This window comes from Dipteris shenzhenensis, chromosome 11, assembly GCF_047967505.1.
Source record: "Dipteris shenzhenensis isolate YYH24624 ecotype China chromosome 11, Dip_SZ_1.0, whole genome shotgun sequence".
Lineage (NCBI taxonomy): Eukaryota > Viridiplantae > Streptophyta > Polypodiopsida > Gleicheniales > Dipteridaceae > Dipteris > Dipteris shenzhenensis.
This window is the reverse complement of record NC_141606.1, coordinates 39,403,639-39,419,300: the sequence shown is the minus strand read 5'-3', so window position 1 is coordinate 39,419,300 and position 15,662 is coordinate 39,403,639. Positions and strand designations below refer to the sequence as shown.

The 15,662-nt window shown below is 43.6% G+C and overlaps 1 protein-coding gene across 1 annotated transcript; it reads left to right on the top strand.

Moving 5' to 3' along the window:
• The first annotated feature begins 538 nt into the window (after positions 1 to 538).
• Positions 539 to 14,055, top strand: LOC147897005 (DUF2996 family protein). Its single transcript, XM_087381567.1, has 6 exons — positions 539 to 989; positions 1,327 to 1,457; positions 12,933 to 13,053; positions 13,245 to 13,564; positions 13,687 to 13,759; positions 13,888 to 14,055. Exons 1-6 carry the CDS (start codon positions 764 to 766, stop codon positions 14,034 to 14,036), a joined length of 1,020 nt encoding a protein of 339 aa, XP_087237693.1. The 5' UTR covers positions 539 to 763; the 3' UTR covers positions 14,037 to 14,055.
• The last annotated feature ends 1,607 nt before the right edge of the window (positions 14,056 to 15,662 follow it).

Sequence of the window (15,662 nt, the reverse complement as noted above, 5' to 3'; positions counted from 1 at the left end):
CCTAACAGATGACATGAAGCAAAACAAAGCTAGCATATGTATGTCGCAATTGCGACCTTGAGTCGTATATGTATTGGTTTTTTGGGCAATGAAAACACAACGAATATGTATTGGATCTTTTTAACAATGAAAACACGAGGTTTCTTTTGTTATGGGAATTTCCGGTGTGAAATTAGATTTAGTTTGAAGTTGGTTTTGCATCGAAATGATGTATGGTTTACAAGCTTGGAATTGTTGAATCGTGTCAAGCCATTACAATGGGAAAATCCTAGAAAAGGCAAGTAAGCACTATGAAGGGCAATGTATGCACGTGAAAAGGGAAGTCAAGGAAGGTGGTGATGAAATGTCAATATGGATAGAGTGAGGTGGGCATGGCAAGGGACAACCACACACAAAAAAGGCCATATTGTGTCATAACCCTTTCTTTGATTCATCACACACTCTCCTAACGAGTGTAACTACTACATGCACTTGTGTGTGTGTGTGTGCATGTCTCTCTCTTTTCTTCTTCTTCTAGTTCGTGGATAAGTATTGTATCTTTCTCTAACCTCTCTTCTTCTTCTTCTAGTTCTTGGATAGTCACTCACACAAGGTGCTTCTTCTTCTTCTTCTTCTTCTTGTACACTCAAACAAACACAATACGTGCATGCACAGCTTATTGCTCTGCATCTTCTTCTCTTTCTGATCAATGCTTCCTGCCCCATCGCCATGGCTCCCCTTCATCTTTAGCTCTCCCTCCTCCTCTTAGTCCTTCCCTCCTTTCATGGCTTGCCCCGCTCCCTGCTTTGGCACCACCCCCTTCCACCGCGTCCAACCCTCCGCCCCTGCCTTCCCTCCCCCCCTCCTTCGCCTCCCCGACTTCGGCTTCCCTTCCCTCTCTCCCGCCTCCGAGAGAACCCTTCGAACATGCTCCGCATTGCGCAAGTCCGCCCGGAGATTTGGGCTGCTCGTTCCCGCAGCCGCTGGCCAAGACGCGGCCACATCTACTTGTATGACTCTTAAGAGCTGAATTCGCATGCCTTTCGCCTCGATAACGCACCGCACTAGCTTAATCGAATTCAAACAACGAATACCTCCTCCCATATCATAAAATTGGCGGCACCCAGCTTTGTCTTTTCTTTCAGCAGCCAGCTCTTCTTCGTTTTACTTTCCAAAAATCATTTGGAAAGATTGGGCTTGTGCGTAGAAAACTTAAGGTTTGTGCATTGCGCAGGATTGTGATCATGTCACATTTTAAAGAAAAACAAAGCCAGCGGTTTAGACATAAATGTAAGGAGCTTCTCTAGTGATCGATTTGTAATGGAGATGTAATGGCTTGTGAAACAGTGGTGGTGCAGGAGGTAGATTTTGCGTGGAAGGGCGAGGGTTCTGTGGTGCTGCTCACTGGAGACTTCTTAGGCTGGGAGACGAAGCTTGCGTTAGTAAAGGACACGAACGGTGTTTTCCATGCAAAACAGGTAGGTTGAACGAAAATGGGCGCAGGAAACTTTTCCTTTTCAGTCGTGTGAGGAGTCTATCTGGGTGCTCATCAATCGTGATTTGCGATATTCGGGTGGTTTGAAATCCTGACGATAGCAAGCTACGCTGATTAAACCTAGCTCAAGTGCAAGGAATTGAATCCACGTAGTAAAAGGTGCTAGCTTTGAAACGGGATTAGTTTTGGCAGATTGTAACATTCCCAAACTTATGTACGGGGAGGAAACTTTTTTTTATCGAGTCGTTTGTCAATTAAGATATTTATTTTGTCTTGCTATCAAATTATAGCTAGCTATGGGTCTTTTGATATCACACGAAATCTTGTTTACTCCTAGCTTACATCGAATCACGGGCGCTGGCACGTAGAATCACCTCCCACCTCCCAACCAAATCTCGGTGGTAGTAGTCAGCTTTTTTCTTCCTCCTTAGAATCGTTACGTGAAGCTCTTGCTTACACAATTCCACCAAGCCCCAAAATTCCCTAGATGGATCTAGTATGCCACATGTCTTCATTTTAGGGTCCTTCCTTAATGCATCATTTACCCCTCTCTTGGGATATCATTAAAACTATTTGCCCCTTGGCACATTTCATGCAATTAGGTCCCTTAGCCTTAGATCCACCTAGTCTAGTGGCATATCACCCTCACCAAGGACCCTTATTCCTTTTTGATCATTTACATGAAGCCCAAACAAATATAATACAAACATTGATCCTTTAAAGGAAAATGCCGATTGACCCTTCCGAGGTCATGTTACCTCGACTTGACCGTAACATTCCTTCCCTCTTCAAGCATCAACGTCCTCGATGATAAAGTCTCGGAACACTCTCCGTAACTGGTATACAGATTCCTAGGTAGCTTCTGATAGAGGTAGACCATGCCATGCAATCAACACCGTGGGTATCTTCTGATGGCGTACTTGCATTGTTCCTCGGTTCAAGATTCTTGTTGGTTTGCGTCTTGCATTATCCTCTATCTCCTGAAACAAAACAACACCTTCGATTAGTGAGTCGCCTGTATGCAAAAATTTCTTTAAGCGAGAAACATGAAACACTGGGTGCACCTTACAATCATGTGGCAATTCTAATTTATAGGCTACCTTGCCTATTCTTTTTAGAATTAACCATGGCCCACAATATCGAGGTGATACTTAGCATACTCTCCTGCAGTCAAAGACTTATGAGTGCGAAGGAACTTTGAGGAAAACCTTTTCTCCTTCCTTAAATTCTCTAGCGGATCGGTTTTCATCCGCATACGCCTTAGCTCTATCCATAGCTTCGCGGATATTAGCTCTCGCAAGTGCTGCATCTGAACCACAAAGTTCGCGGCACTAGTCACTTTTTGAGGTACTCCAACTGTAGTTGGATTCGTTGGTCTATAACCATAGTTCAGCTCAAAAGGACTGAACCCTGTAGAGAAATGTTTTCTATCATTGTAGGCGAATTCTAACAATGGCAACCACTTGTCCCATGTATGTTGCCTTAATGACACATATGCTCTAAGCATATCCTCTAAAATTTGGTTGATTTTTTCCGTCTGACCATCCATTTCCATTTCTAGTTTTTTGAAACTTTCAATAACTTCAGTACAAGTGTGGCTTCAGTTTTGTTTTGAATTGCTAGACCTGGCTTTGATTGGAAAGTATTCATTTTAGCCACTTCTATGAAGCATGTAAGAAGAAGCATCATTGATTGAATATTGGTCACTAGTCTTTGCTACATCAAGTGCTCATATTTTGGAAGTCTTTCAGTTATTTTTTGCCTTGTAAGAGAGATAGACACTGCCCAATATCTGGGTTAGACCCTCTCATGGCTTGCTTATGCAAAATATGTGAAAAGCCAAAACATAAAGCAATGTCTTGTTAGGCTACAAAGGATGAAAATGTCAACCTGACTTCCTTGTTAAAGATTGCCAAAACAATGGTTGCCAAAAAGGAAGCAACTACAAAGCCAGAGATCTACCCTCTCCTGGCACTTTTATTTGACTCCAAGTACAAGAAAAAGATGAAGGTCAGATACCTAAGATATGCTTCTCTACACAACTATGGAGATGACAAGATAATTGTTCTCTTGAAGGATATGATCTGGATGATCCCCACTACTCATTCCCAACTTAGTCCTTAGTGTCCCAAACACCGCAGTCTAAAAATAATCGGTAAATTTGACATCTCTGTGTGACACTATGGATTTGGGTAATCCATGCAAACGAAATATATGTCTAATAAACAAATCCGCCACTTGCAGGGCACCAACAGACTCTCTAGTTGGAATGAAGTGAGCCATCTTGGTAAGACGATAAACCACCACGAGGATAGAATCATATCCACCTTGTGTTGTAGGCAGACCTACAATAAAGTCTACCGAATCGTCAAGTTAAACTCCTACATGAGTTCTGCCCACCTAGCTTGGCGGGCTCTCAAGTCAGGTTGTTTATAAAAATGTTTCAAAGTATCATGATCAACGTCAACATAAAACTCTGATCCACACAAATAATGTCTCCATGTTTTCAAAGCATGGACAACAACATACAACTCTAATTCATGAGTTGGCCAATTTCGTTGAGAGGGAGAAAGCTTCTTGCTTTCAAAGGCTACTGGCCTTCCCTCTTGGAGGAGAACTGTTGCTACCGCAATGCCACTTGCATCGGTTTCAAGGAAAAACGGTTGCTGGGGATCAACTATTTTTAACACCGGTCCGGAGACCACAGCTTGTTTTATGGTGTTAAAACTTTCCTGTTGATTCTGTCCCCATATAAAAGGTACTTTATCTGAGGTCAGATTAGTCAATGGTGATACTATTTCGGAATATCCTTTGATATGCCTCCGATAAAATTGGACAAATCCCAAGAATGATCACAAAGCGGTCAGACTCTAAGGGAAGCTAAGTCAGTATCACAACCACTTTCTTTGGATCCATTTCTACCCCCTCAGAAGTAATTATGAATCCTAAATATTCAAGTCTTACCATACACTGTATAGTTTTCTTTTTATTTACATAAAGACTGGCTTTCCTCAAAGTACTGAACACTATACTTAAGTGTTCATGATGCTTAGTAATACTTTTACTGAATACCAGAATATCGTCAATAAAGTGTACTATAAACTTTCCGATATACGGACGTAGTAAATCGTTCATAAGCATGACGAATGTAGCTGGAGCATTGGTAAGTCCAAAGGGCATTACCAAAAACTCATAATGTCCAAATCTGCTTCTAAAAGCGGTTTTATGCACATCTTCGGGTCTAATACGGATCTGATGGTAGCCACATTTAAGATCTATCTTACTAAAAATTACGGCCCCATTTAATGCATCTAGCAAATCATCGATCCTAGCCATCGGATACCTGTGCTTAGTAGTGATATTATTCAATGCTTTGTAATCTATACAAAGGCGAAAAGTATCATCTTTCTTCTTCTTTAATATCACTAGCGAAGCAAAAGGTAAGAAACTTGGTTGAATCTGCCCCAACTTGAGGTATTCTTCCAGTTGTCTTCGCACCTCCGCCTCTTCAGTAAAACTCAACCTATAGGGAGGTCTATTTATAGTTTCTGCCCTCGGGATTAGTTCAATCTTATGCTGAACATTCCGCTCTGGAGGTAACCCATAAGGTAGTTCATTTCTAAAACAATCAGAGAACTTCTCTGCTATTTGATTAGCCAGCTTGGCCATCTCTCCATTTTGAGCAATATCAGTGCTAGCGGAAGAATCATCAATCGGCTCTACCGATGCTGTACAAAGAAACAAAAACTCTTCTTGAGCTTTTCGAATTTCCATTACGGAAACCAATGGTCCTTGAGGTATATCCTTTTCACCTCGTAAGACATACAGCACATCATTCATTTTGAATCGATAAATGTGCTTTTTCCAATCTATGGCTGGATTCTTCCTAGAATGCCAAGCCTTACCCAGGGCTATGTCTGCATGAGCAAGCTTAGTCATTTCAAAATCAAGCTTCTCAGCATAGTCTTGAATTCGAAGCTCCAACTGGGTAACCCTTTTGTCCCATACTTCAGTGGAACTTCCATCCGCCATTCTGACTATATATGCATAGTGAGATGGGCTAGTCTTTAGTTTCAGCCTCTTTACAAGCTTGGAGTTAATTACATTGTGTGTTGACGCTGAGTCAAACAACACAATGACATCATGATTAGCTACTTGCCCTTTCATCTTAATTAACTCCGTATCATTAAAGGCTGTATACCCTATTGTTGCAGGCTTTGACAGGATATTATCAGGTGCACTAGTTACTAACTTAGCAACAGACACACACAACAAAAAAGGTACTAACCTCTTTGAGAAGATCCCGCTAGCTGAATCTACATCTGCTCTACTCTGGGACTCCCCTCCATCTCCACGTCGCATTCTGAGACCACCATCTCACACCATCTCAGCCATCCGACGATCCTTGTTTCGTGGACAATCTTTCCATTGATGAGGCTGAAGGCATCCAAAACACAAGCCTTCTCTCCTCGCTTTTTTCCTTTGCTCTGGATTCAAAGAAGACTTCGACCAAGCCCGGGCTGCCATTGGTGTTACTTTTCTCTTCATTCCAATGGTGGTACTTGATTTAGGAGTCTAAACTGGCTTCGCCTGCTTGGCTTGACCACTAGGTTGTGAGGCACTCCCTTTGCTAATCCACTTCTTCTTAAACCTAGTTTTCTTCGGGTAGCCATACTGAGTCCCAACTTGCAGAAACCCACTTGGTCTGTTCCCTTTTGCATCCTCATAGTTCAGGGTTATGGCAATTGCTTCATCTAGCATGTTCGCATACTTAGCCCGAACTTCCATCTTGATTCGATCATTCAATCCAAAGATAAAATCTTTTACTTGGATTGACTGAGGTAGGGGTTCATCAACCTTCATTACACTTTCTCTGAACTTATCAGTGTATTCCGCCACTGATAAATTTCTCTGACGAAGGTTTCGATACTGATCCCAAGCTCGGGATGCTTTGTCAGGAGGTAGGAAGTGTTTTCTAAATTCCTTTTTAAACCCCTCCCAAGTAGTGGATGCTACTCCATCTTTCTGCTGTTTTATCCACCACCTATCCGCTACTTCATTAAACATATGGGTGGCCTCGTGGATTTTCTTCATATCATTCCTAATCATAGTTGCATATGAAACACGTTTCATACTTTTATGAAACGCGTATGAAACGTGTGAACGTTTCATACGTATGAAACGTGTTTCATAAAGCCTCAAATTTTAGGTAGGGTTCAAAAGAGGGCAAAATTGCGATTTCACGCATTTCGCCGTACTCGTGCACTCCGTACTCCCGTACCTCCGTCCGTGCAGCCCGTACGCTCCCTCTTGCTCCTTCTTGAGGTTTGTGCCTCCAATCATCCCCACAATGTAGTCAATCGTCCTTTCAAGTTTCTACACCCGATCCTCCCAGGCAGCTGGTGCCAGTACTTCAATTGCACCTGCATCTCATGAGGATGCTTTTTATGAGTCTTCTGGGAGTTCCAGTAGCAGTGAGGAGGAGGTTGATGAGGACATGGATTTGGTTGAAGAGGAAGATGATGACATTGATGATGAGGCTTGACTTTTGATTTGTGACTTTGTCACTTGTGACTTATTATTGATAGACAATACTTTGAATTCCAGTAGTAGTTTGACATTTTTACCTTCATGGTCCATCACCATGGAGGTCTTGGGAGGTTCATTGATGACTCTAGTTTTTATTATTATCAGTATTCAGTATGTGTGATCAGTATGATCAAGATTCAATTATCAATATGTATGATCATTCAGTATGTATGTGTGAAGATGATCTTTGAGTACTCTAATATGTATAATGTATGATCATTGATGACTGCTTTTTGTAAAATTGTATGATCAGGATTCAGTATGTATGGTGCTTATACTTATATGTATGTTTTTTGAATCATGTATGCACTATGGAGTCACTTACAATCTTTATTTGCACATTTTTGTATATGGCATGATGCATACCCTAGCCTCTAGGTGTGAATGCACATATTTTCACATTCTGAATGAAACCCGTTTCATTCATTTTTCGAAACCCGTTTCAAACGTATGAAACCCGTTTGAAACCTCCTGTTTCAGAAACTCCTGGCAACTATGTTCCTGATTTCACAAATGGTGAATGCCTCGTCCCATTTGTGTAACCAGGTCTCAATGATATCGGAACTACGGTCAGACATCCGACCAGAATACTTTTTTGGCCTATAATTGGCAATATTAGGCACCTTAGCCCTCCTAGGCTCGACTGTATGAATACTGGACTCCTGTCTTATTGGGATTTACCTTTCTCTTCACGGGATGGTTCAGCAGACATACTATGTACCATTTTCCTGAGCTCAGATTGCCCTACATTTGCTTGTAACTGCTGCGCTAAAATCTGTTGCAAGGCATCCTCTAACATTGCAATTCTGCCAAATAGTGGATGACTTGCTGGGCGCGACACCTGCGGGGTCGGCCGGACTTCCGACTCTACGGGATCTATCCTAGAAGCTTCTTCTTCTACTTCCATTTAGGTCGATGGGTGGTTTTAAAAAAAATTAAAATTAAAACACCGCCAAGAATTGTATTTACAAACTGCTTTTCAATCTCATAGCCACAAAAAGGTGCCTAAACAAGCATAACCATCAACTGAAATTAGTTGAGAACCAAACCGAAATCTTTTCCCTATACTAGGGAAATATCTGCAATCTGAAATAACTCAAACACCAAGGCAAATAAACGAGCATATACTCCAACAACACTTAGAAGGCATAGAGAACCCCCTGGTCATTCATGTAGCATAGAGAGATCAAGTTGTTCCTGCTGTGGCTCAGCTACACCTTCGTTGGAGACCCATTTTGCATTTATAATCTGTCCTGCATAGCTGATGTGGCCAACGACCTTAACCACGTGTCCCTTGTCAATCGAGTTGTTCTACACAGCTCCAACGTTGACGAGCTATCGCGAACTAAGAAGAGCATGATTGTTTATCACGTCCGCAGGTCTCTTCATTTCCATGACTTTTGAAAATCCATAGCACTACGTTTTTTTTTTCTCTCACCCAACATCGATAACGTTGAAGGACCTCCACGTAACATATATATCAAAAGCGAGAGTTCCTTTAGGTGGTTCGTCGTGGATGTCTAGATCAGTTCCATGGCCCTAAGCTAGGTGCAGGTTGACGAACGGAATTACAGTAATTGTAATACTAGCCCATGCTCACAGGCTTCTGTAATCCCGTCTTCCACATCTTCCCTCAACAACGAAAGATACGGAATTATTACGGTCAGGTAGTCCTACAGGTAATAATCGGTAAACCAGCGTGTGCGCTGCTCTTAGCCTTTTCTCTGATTCTGTAATATAAGCTCCCCGCTCCTTTATTGGCTTTCCGACGGAAGCACGCTAAGGCTTAGCGAAGAGTTGATATTTGCCGTCCATCTATAAACGAATAAGAAACCAAGCAACGATCCCGTCGACTAGAGTGCAATCTTGCGTCCAACTAGTGCAGGGCCTCTCTCAATTCCCTTGCTCCCAATCGCCTGCAGCTAAATACCATCGACTGTCGTGGTCTGTCAATTGTTCACGACAATCACCGAACCTGCGACAGCGTCTGGTTACAACGACCATATGGTCATAGCTCTTCCAGCCAGTCCCGCCCCACTTCTCGTGATCAACCTAAAAGCTCTGATACCAAATATCACACGAAATCTTGTTTACTCCTAGCTTACATTGAATCACGGGCGCTGGCACGTAGAATCACCTCCCAAGTAAATCTCGGTGGTTAGTAGTCAGCTTTTTTTTTCTTCCTTAGAATCGTTACGTGAAGCTCTTGCTTACACAATTCCACCAAGTCCCAAAATTCCCTAGTTGGATCTAGTATGTCACATGGCTTCATTTTAGGGTCCTTCCTTAATGCATCATTTACCCCTCTCTTGGGATATCATTAAAACTATTTGCCCCTTGGCACATTTCATGCATTTAGGTCCCTTAGCCTTAGATCCACCTAGTCTAGTGCCATATCACCCTCACCAAGGACCTTGACCTTGATTCCTTTCCCAAACAAATATAATACAAACATTGATCCTTTAAAGGAAAATGCTGACTGACCCTTCCGAGGTCATGTTACCTCGACTTGAGCATAACATTTGAGGCTTTGGTGTTTCCTCTGCTGTGCACTCCTCTCTTTGGAGTTTGATAGAAGTGAATGACAGTATGTACTTTTTATCGTCATGTCTGTTTTTGCCAGTCAAGATGTTGATACGATTTAGTCTTGAGAGTAGAACTATGCAGAATCTTCTCCCCATTCAATTGTTCGCTGCACTTTTTGGCAAAAGGTGCAAGCTGAATGATATAATTCAAGTATGCATGTTCGAATCATTTTGTCAGTTTTTGTAGTGCTTTTGTCAGGTCACACGGAAATTATGTCACTAGATTGTGCACCACGATAGTGTGCTATACCTATATTTTTAAAGTAATAGGTGTCCTACCAAGCAAAGAATGTTAAACTGGTGAGGCTGTGGTCTCAGCAACTGGTGCACAGTAATACAGGCTACAGCCACTTTGTGGAAGAAGACAATTCACACTGTTGAAGATAATTCTGCTTTTACAAATGCTAGCAAACCTGCTAGTGGGAGTAATGCAAGTATCGTCTTAAGTTGGTGCAGCACACTCACAATGCTGGACCACATGACATATGCCATAAGTCAATTCTACAGACACAGGCTCTAGGCCTCAGGCCTCAGGCCTCCAGACTGACCAACCAGTCGGTAAAACAGCCGAGAAGTCTGACCAACCATAGACTGGGCCATCCCGTCTGCAGATGCTGCCGACCTGGTCAGGCGTTTATAAGGTCCTTATCTGCCGTCTCCTGCTTCAGCCACCAGGCCATTTACCTTTGCCGCCCTCAGATCCGGTCCTATTACCCGAGATGGACATAGAGGACTCGGGCTTCCCCCGCTCCTCGGCTGACAGTCGCGCTCCTGTTACTAGGTATGGGCAGGCTCTTTTGGACCTTGGACGTATACATGATATGGTCATCTACAATGGACTAGACCGGTGGCTTGCCTCCTCTGGTTTCACACGTTTCCCACATGGTGGAGGAGCCAGTGTCGTCGACTACATTCTGGGATCTCCTGCTTTAGCCCCACAGATCACTGACTTCCGCACTGCACCCTTACCCCCAGGAGCCGATCACACTTACCTGTTCTTTCATATCCTTGCGCCTCGAGCCCCTCCGAGCCACACCCCGCACTACACTACCTATCATGATATACACTTTGATCATAACCTCTCACCTGATTACTCAGCCCACCTAGCCTCCCTCCTCAGACACATAGACACCATACCCTCTCTAGATCACCGAGCCACCCTTATCACCCACTCCCTTCACAATGCAGCCTGCCACATTTTTCCTTCCACTACTCGGTCCACTGGCCCTCCACCCGCTGGCTCCACCCCTTGCAACAGTTGGTATGATGATGAGTGCAAAGCATTACGCCGCACACTCCGACTCACGACCCAGCGAAACGCCAGGGCCAACCCATGTCTCACCAGGGATTATGGTCGACTTGTCCGTCGCAAGAAGCTAGCCTTCCTGCGCCAGAATGAGGATACGCTACTGAACATTCTGTTTAGTAGCAACTCCAAGGATTTCCGTAGGAAATTCCTAGAACGCCGATCCCTCTCCCCCCTCACGGACACTTCCCTCTGGCATTCCTACGCACGCACACTCTATGATATCCCTGATCAGCCTCCTCCGGACCTCTCAGCCACCCCCCGTCCCAATTCTTGTATCCTCTTCACAACCCAGGGAGTCACCCACGTAGCGCATAAGCTTCATAACGGTCGAGCTAAGGATTATGAGGGCCTATGCACAGAGTTTGTTGCCCATGGCATCAAAACTCTAGCCCCCATCCTGGCAACGTTGTTCAATGAAGCTGTCTGCCACGGGTTACCCAGAGCCTGGACCCTGAACACTATCATACCCATCCACAAAGCAGGAGATCCCATGGATCCAGGGAATTACAGGACCATTATGATTGGACATGTTATGTCCAAGATCTATGCATCAGTGTTAGATGGCGAGGTCAGTGCTCGCGCAGAGGTACAGGGGCTCAGGGCATCCGGACAGGCCGGCTTCAGGGCGGATCACTCGACTTACGATCACATTTTTACACTTAGAGGGATCATTGAGGAGGCCAGACACAGGAGACAGAGAGTATATTGTTGCTTTGTGAATTTCCGCAAGGCATTGGACAGCGTTCCCCGCGCCCGACTCATCAGATGCCTGCAGGAGTTAGGATACGACTCGGTGATTATCTGGGCAGTAGTAGCTCTCTATGAGCGGGTGACGGGGCAGGTTAGGATTGGCACCAGCTGGACCCCAGAGATCACGAGCACTATCGGAGTCAAACAAGGATGTCCCTTGTCACCGACTCTATTTGGCCTCTACATCGACGAGCTCGAGACCACCATCAGGACACTCGGAGGTGCAGGCTGCTCTCCTGCGGAGGCTGTCATCTAGATTCTTTTATACGCAGACGATGTAGTACTACTATCCTGTTCTGCTACTGGTCTTCAGCGACACCTGGATGGACTTCAGGTCTTCTATGATACACATGACTTGAAGGTCAACCTTGGGAAAACCAAGGTGATGATCTTCAACACTTCCAGACCCGCTATGCACCGAGAGCAGTTCCTCTTCGCCGGCGACCCTGTTGAGATAGTTGACTCTTACACATACTTGGGCGTTGTCTTCTCAGGCCTGATCTTCACGATGCGCCTGGCCATGTAGGTCAGGATCAATCGGGGATATGCCGCCAATTTATTATTGTCTATGTTAGTGTTTTTCTTCTTGCATACAACTTGTGATTTTTGGATGACAAGAAACGAGATGGAGTATTCAATCATGATGTTCAGACAGGTTCGAAGTTCTACCTTGGGTTTCTGGTATGGTAGGTCCTGGTGAAGGACCACTTTTGAAATCCATGTTTGATTGCCTGCCAAAGGCTGAATCAAATGTTTGAAATGGATTTCAAACACCAAACTTTTAATTGATTCAAACATTGGGAACAACCACGGTTCAGACCCAAATGTTGTTTTCTTTTTGTTTTTCTTTTCTCCCCTGGCAGTATGCCTTGAGTGCATTAAAGGCATTTCTAGTGGCACCAAATGCCTTGAATGTCCATATCAGCTAGGGGCTCAGCCTTTCAGAGCAATGGTAGGTTTTTCACTGGAAATAATTGTTCCAACCTGTATGTTAACCTATTATATATCTGAAGGGCTCAGATATTACACTTTACAGAGCTGGGATCTGAGCATAGCAGTACATCTGGTACAATAACACGTGGATTGTGGTGACTATTGTTTGAGCTCTTAATGAGGCGATTGTCTTTTATATTCAAAACACAAAACATTCATGCTATTACATTTTCAAATCTTGTCTGTGGTCCCTCTTTTAACACGCTGCATTTGTTCTTCTTTGTAATTGCAGAAACTTTCTCCTGGAAACTACAGGTATAAATACATTGTGGATGGAAGTTGGGTTCATTCTCCTGACTTCCCAACTGTCCCAGATGGAAGAGGGGGCTTCAACAATGAGGTCATAGTGACAGGTCTCCTTTTACAAACTTGAACACATCTACTTTTGAATTTAAGGGAGCTTCCACCAGGAGGCTGGGTCATTTGAATCATGGAATTGGAATGTGTCCACAAAGTGGTAACTTGGTTCATGCATATTCAAAAGACAATGTGACTAACGTTCATGATCTAAGGGATTTAGTTACATGTACTCCGTCATTTTCAGCGGACTTGTCGGGAAGCAAACCTTCTCTAGAAGGGACAGGCTCAAAGGATGTCCAAGGTCTGAAGCCTTTGGAAGCTTCAGAAAGTACACAGGTGGGATTGAAGGATGCTGTTGCTGCTGGCTCAGAATCAAGACCCAAGGCAGAAGAGAAACCTAGCGCACCAAAAGTTGCACCTGCTGCAAAGGTGGCTGCTGCAAAGAAGGTTACAGACAAGCCTCTTCCTATGCTGATGTCTGAAGATGTGATCCCTCCACTAAAAGCTAAACTAGAAAAAGAAGATGGGGTTTCAAACATTGATATCCTATTTGAGGAGAATCAGGTAATCTTTTTCTTCTCAAGAGGTCTCAGAAAATGTTGAAGAACTCTTTCTGTTAACAATCAGACCTTAACCTCTTGATACTCCTCTAACACGAGGTATTTGATCTGTCATGTGCATTTCAGCTTGAAGGAAGTTTCACAAAAAATGGAGTCATTTACTCATTTTGGGCTTACTTTCCCGATGGAAAACTTCTAGGTAAACCTTTCCTCTAATTCTCATCAATCTTAGAGCTTGCTTTTATCAAAGTTGCAGTGCTTGTTGTTAAATTTATTACTTGCAAACACGAAGTGGTTTGTCAGTAATAAGTTTAATTGATGTTTCAGGATCACGTGGTTTCTCTCTTTCATCACATGGTACTCCGCCCAGCACCGTTGAACCCTTCCTTATAGATGAGAAAAAGATCAGTGCTGAGCTATTGGTATTTTGGATTACGAAGCGTTTATCTGCACAAACATTACTATCCCAAAACTAGCCTTTGCTTTAAATTTGAATCACACACAAAAGCTACTATCCCAGTTGGGTAGGTTTTCCCTGCCAGTGGAAGACAAAGTTCGATTTGAAATCCTGTAAATGCCATGTCACTCGGTGAAAAGTGTAACGTGCAATTTTTTGTCTAAGCTCCATTACTGCTTGTCAATTGTGTGGATATTTAGGTGTTACAATTTTATGGTTTGACAATGGTCATAAATCAAGAGCTTTAGTTTGAATCTGCCATGAAGTCTTTGAAAGATGGTTTCATTTTTAGCTTTATTAATATGTTAGTTATTGAGAGTCAACATATAGGCATGTTGCCTCAAGCAGGCAGGACTTCCTAGGAGCTTTACTGCTATCACAAGCTTCTGGAGTGTCACAAGCTTCTGGAGTGTCCACACTCAATTATGTGGCTTGATGTCTCAGACAAGGCGTACCTGGACAACTTCAGCTGCATGCAGTATCGGGGTGGCCGTGTGCAACTGATCCATATGGCCATCTCATGTGAACTGCATTTTGGGCCTACACTTTGGTAGACTTGCAGCTGATGTTCCAGGTTTTCAACCCATGTATCTTTGGCCAAACTCGGCAAAAATCTCATGATAGCAATGATATACAGAACTGTATCCTACGTTCGAATCAAGGCTTCTGCTGTATCCATTCAATTGGGCATAGTGGGTAGGCTACATACCTTATGCTGATGATTTAAGAAGCATTTGAAGCTCTTGAAGTGACTATAGTTATGATGGTGTTACTAAAATTCGTTCTCCAATGGGTGTCAAAGATCAACCGGTGAGGGATGTTTTTAAAGTTATTTTTCAAATTTGATAAACTTCCTCTACTAGCCAGCTCCCCTCTGCCTCAGCTCACCTCAGCCTTGCCAACCAACTTCCTCTTCCTTCCTCCGTGCTGCCCTCTCTGCTTGACTCTCTTCCTCCTGGGCCTTGCTTTCCCAGCCCTCCACCTGCTCCGCCGTTGCCTTGGGCTGTTTGTGCCAGCTGCCAACGGGAGCTTCCTTAGTGTGTCTCTTCCTTCCAAGAGATTGGCCCATATTGGGGCTGGGGCACTCCTTATAAATTATAGGAAGTATGATGACATCTGATTATTCTTTCTTAGTTCTCCATTTGGAGCAGCCACAGTTGAGGTTACCACAATGGAGTGTGTGGATCCCACGTCCTCTACTTAGGGTGCTAGTGGTTAGGCATGTTTGCTGAGAAATACATAGCTCCAACCCTCCAGAGTGTGCATTGTAGCTGTTGTATTGGATTTAAATCAAACTTTCCCTAGCAGCTGAATGTTGGTGACTAACAAGTTATTGCCCACGGCTTGGAACATTGCCTCTTGCTAGTGTTTCTACCGTATGCTTGGGACAAATTAAATGATCGGTTCTAAACTTTTTATGGGTAGCGGGTTAGATGACATAGGGACACCGCAATAATGGTAGCTGGGTAGATGGTTATCCTTGTACACTTAAAGCTATTAGCTCTCATTGACCTAAATATGTAAAGCCCTTTTCTTCTAGGTAAGCTTATTGTGTGGGGCCTCACCTTAAGATTGGACCCTTGAAAGGTTATAATATTTGGCCGCCTTTAAAATACCCCTAGTTTGGGGGGGGGGGGGGGGGGGG

Coding starts and splice junctions, on each gene's coding strand:
- LOC147897005 (XM_087381567.1), top strand. CDS start 764: ATGGCTTGCCCCGCTCCCTGCTTTGGCACCACCCCCTTCCACCGCGTC. Junction 13,054..13,244: donor CAATGAGGTCATAGTGACAG/GTCTCCTTTTAC, acceptor CGTCATTTTCAG/CGGACTTGTCGGGAAGCAAA. Junction 13,760..13,887: donor TCCCGATGGAAAACTTCTAG/GTAAACCTTTCC, acceptor TTGATGTTTCAG/GATCACGTGGTTTCTCTCTT.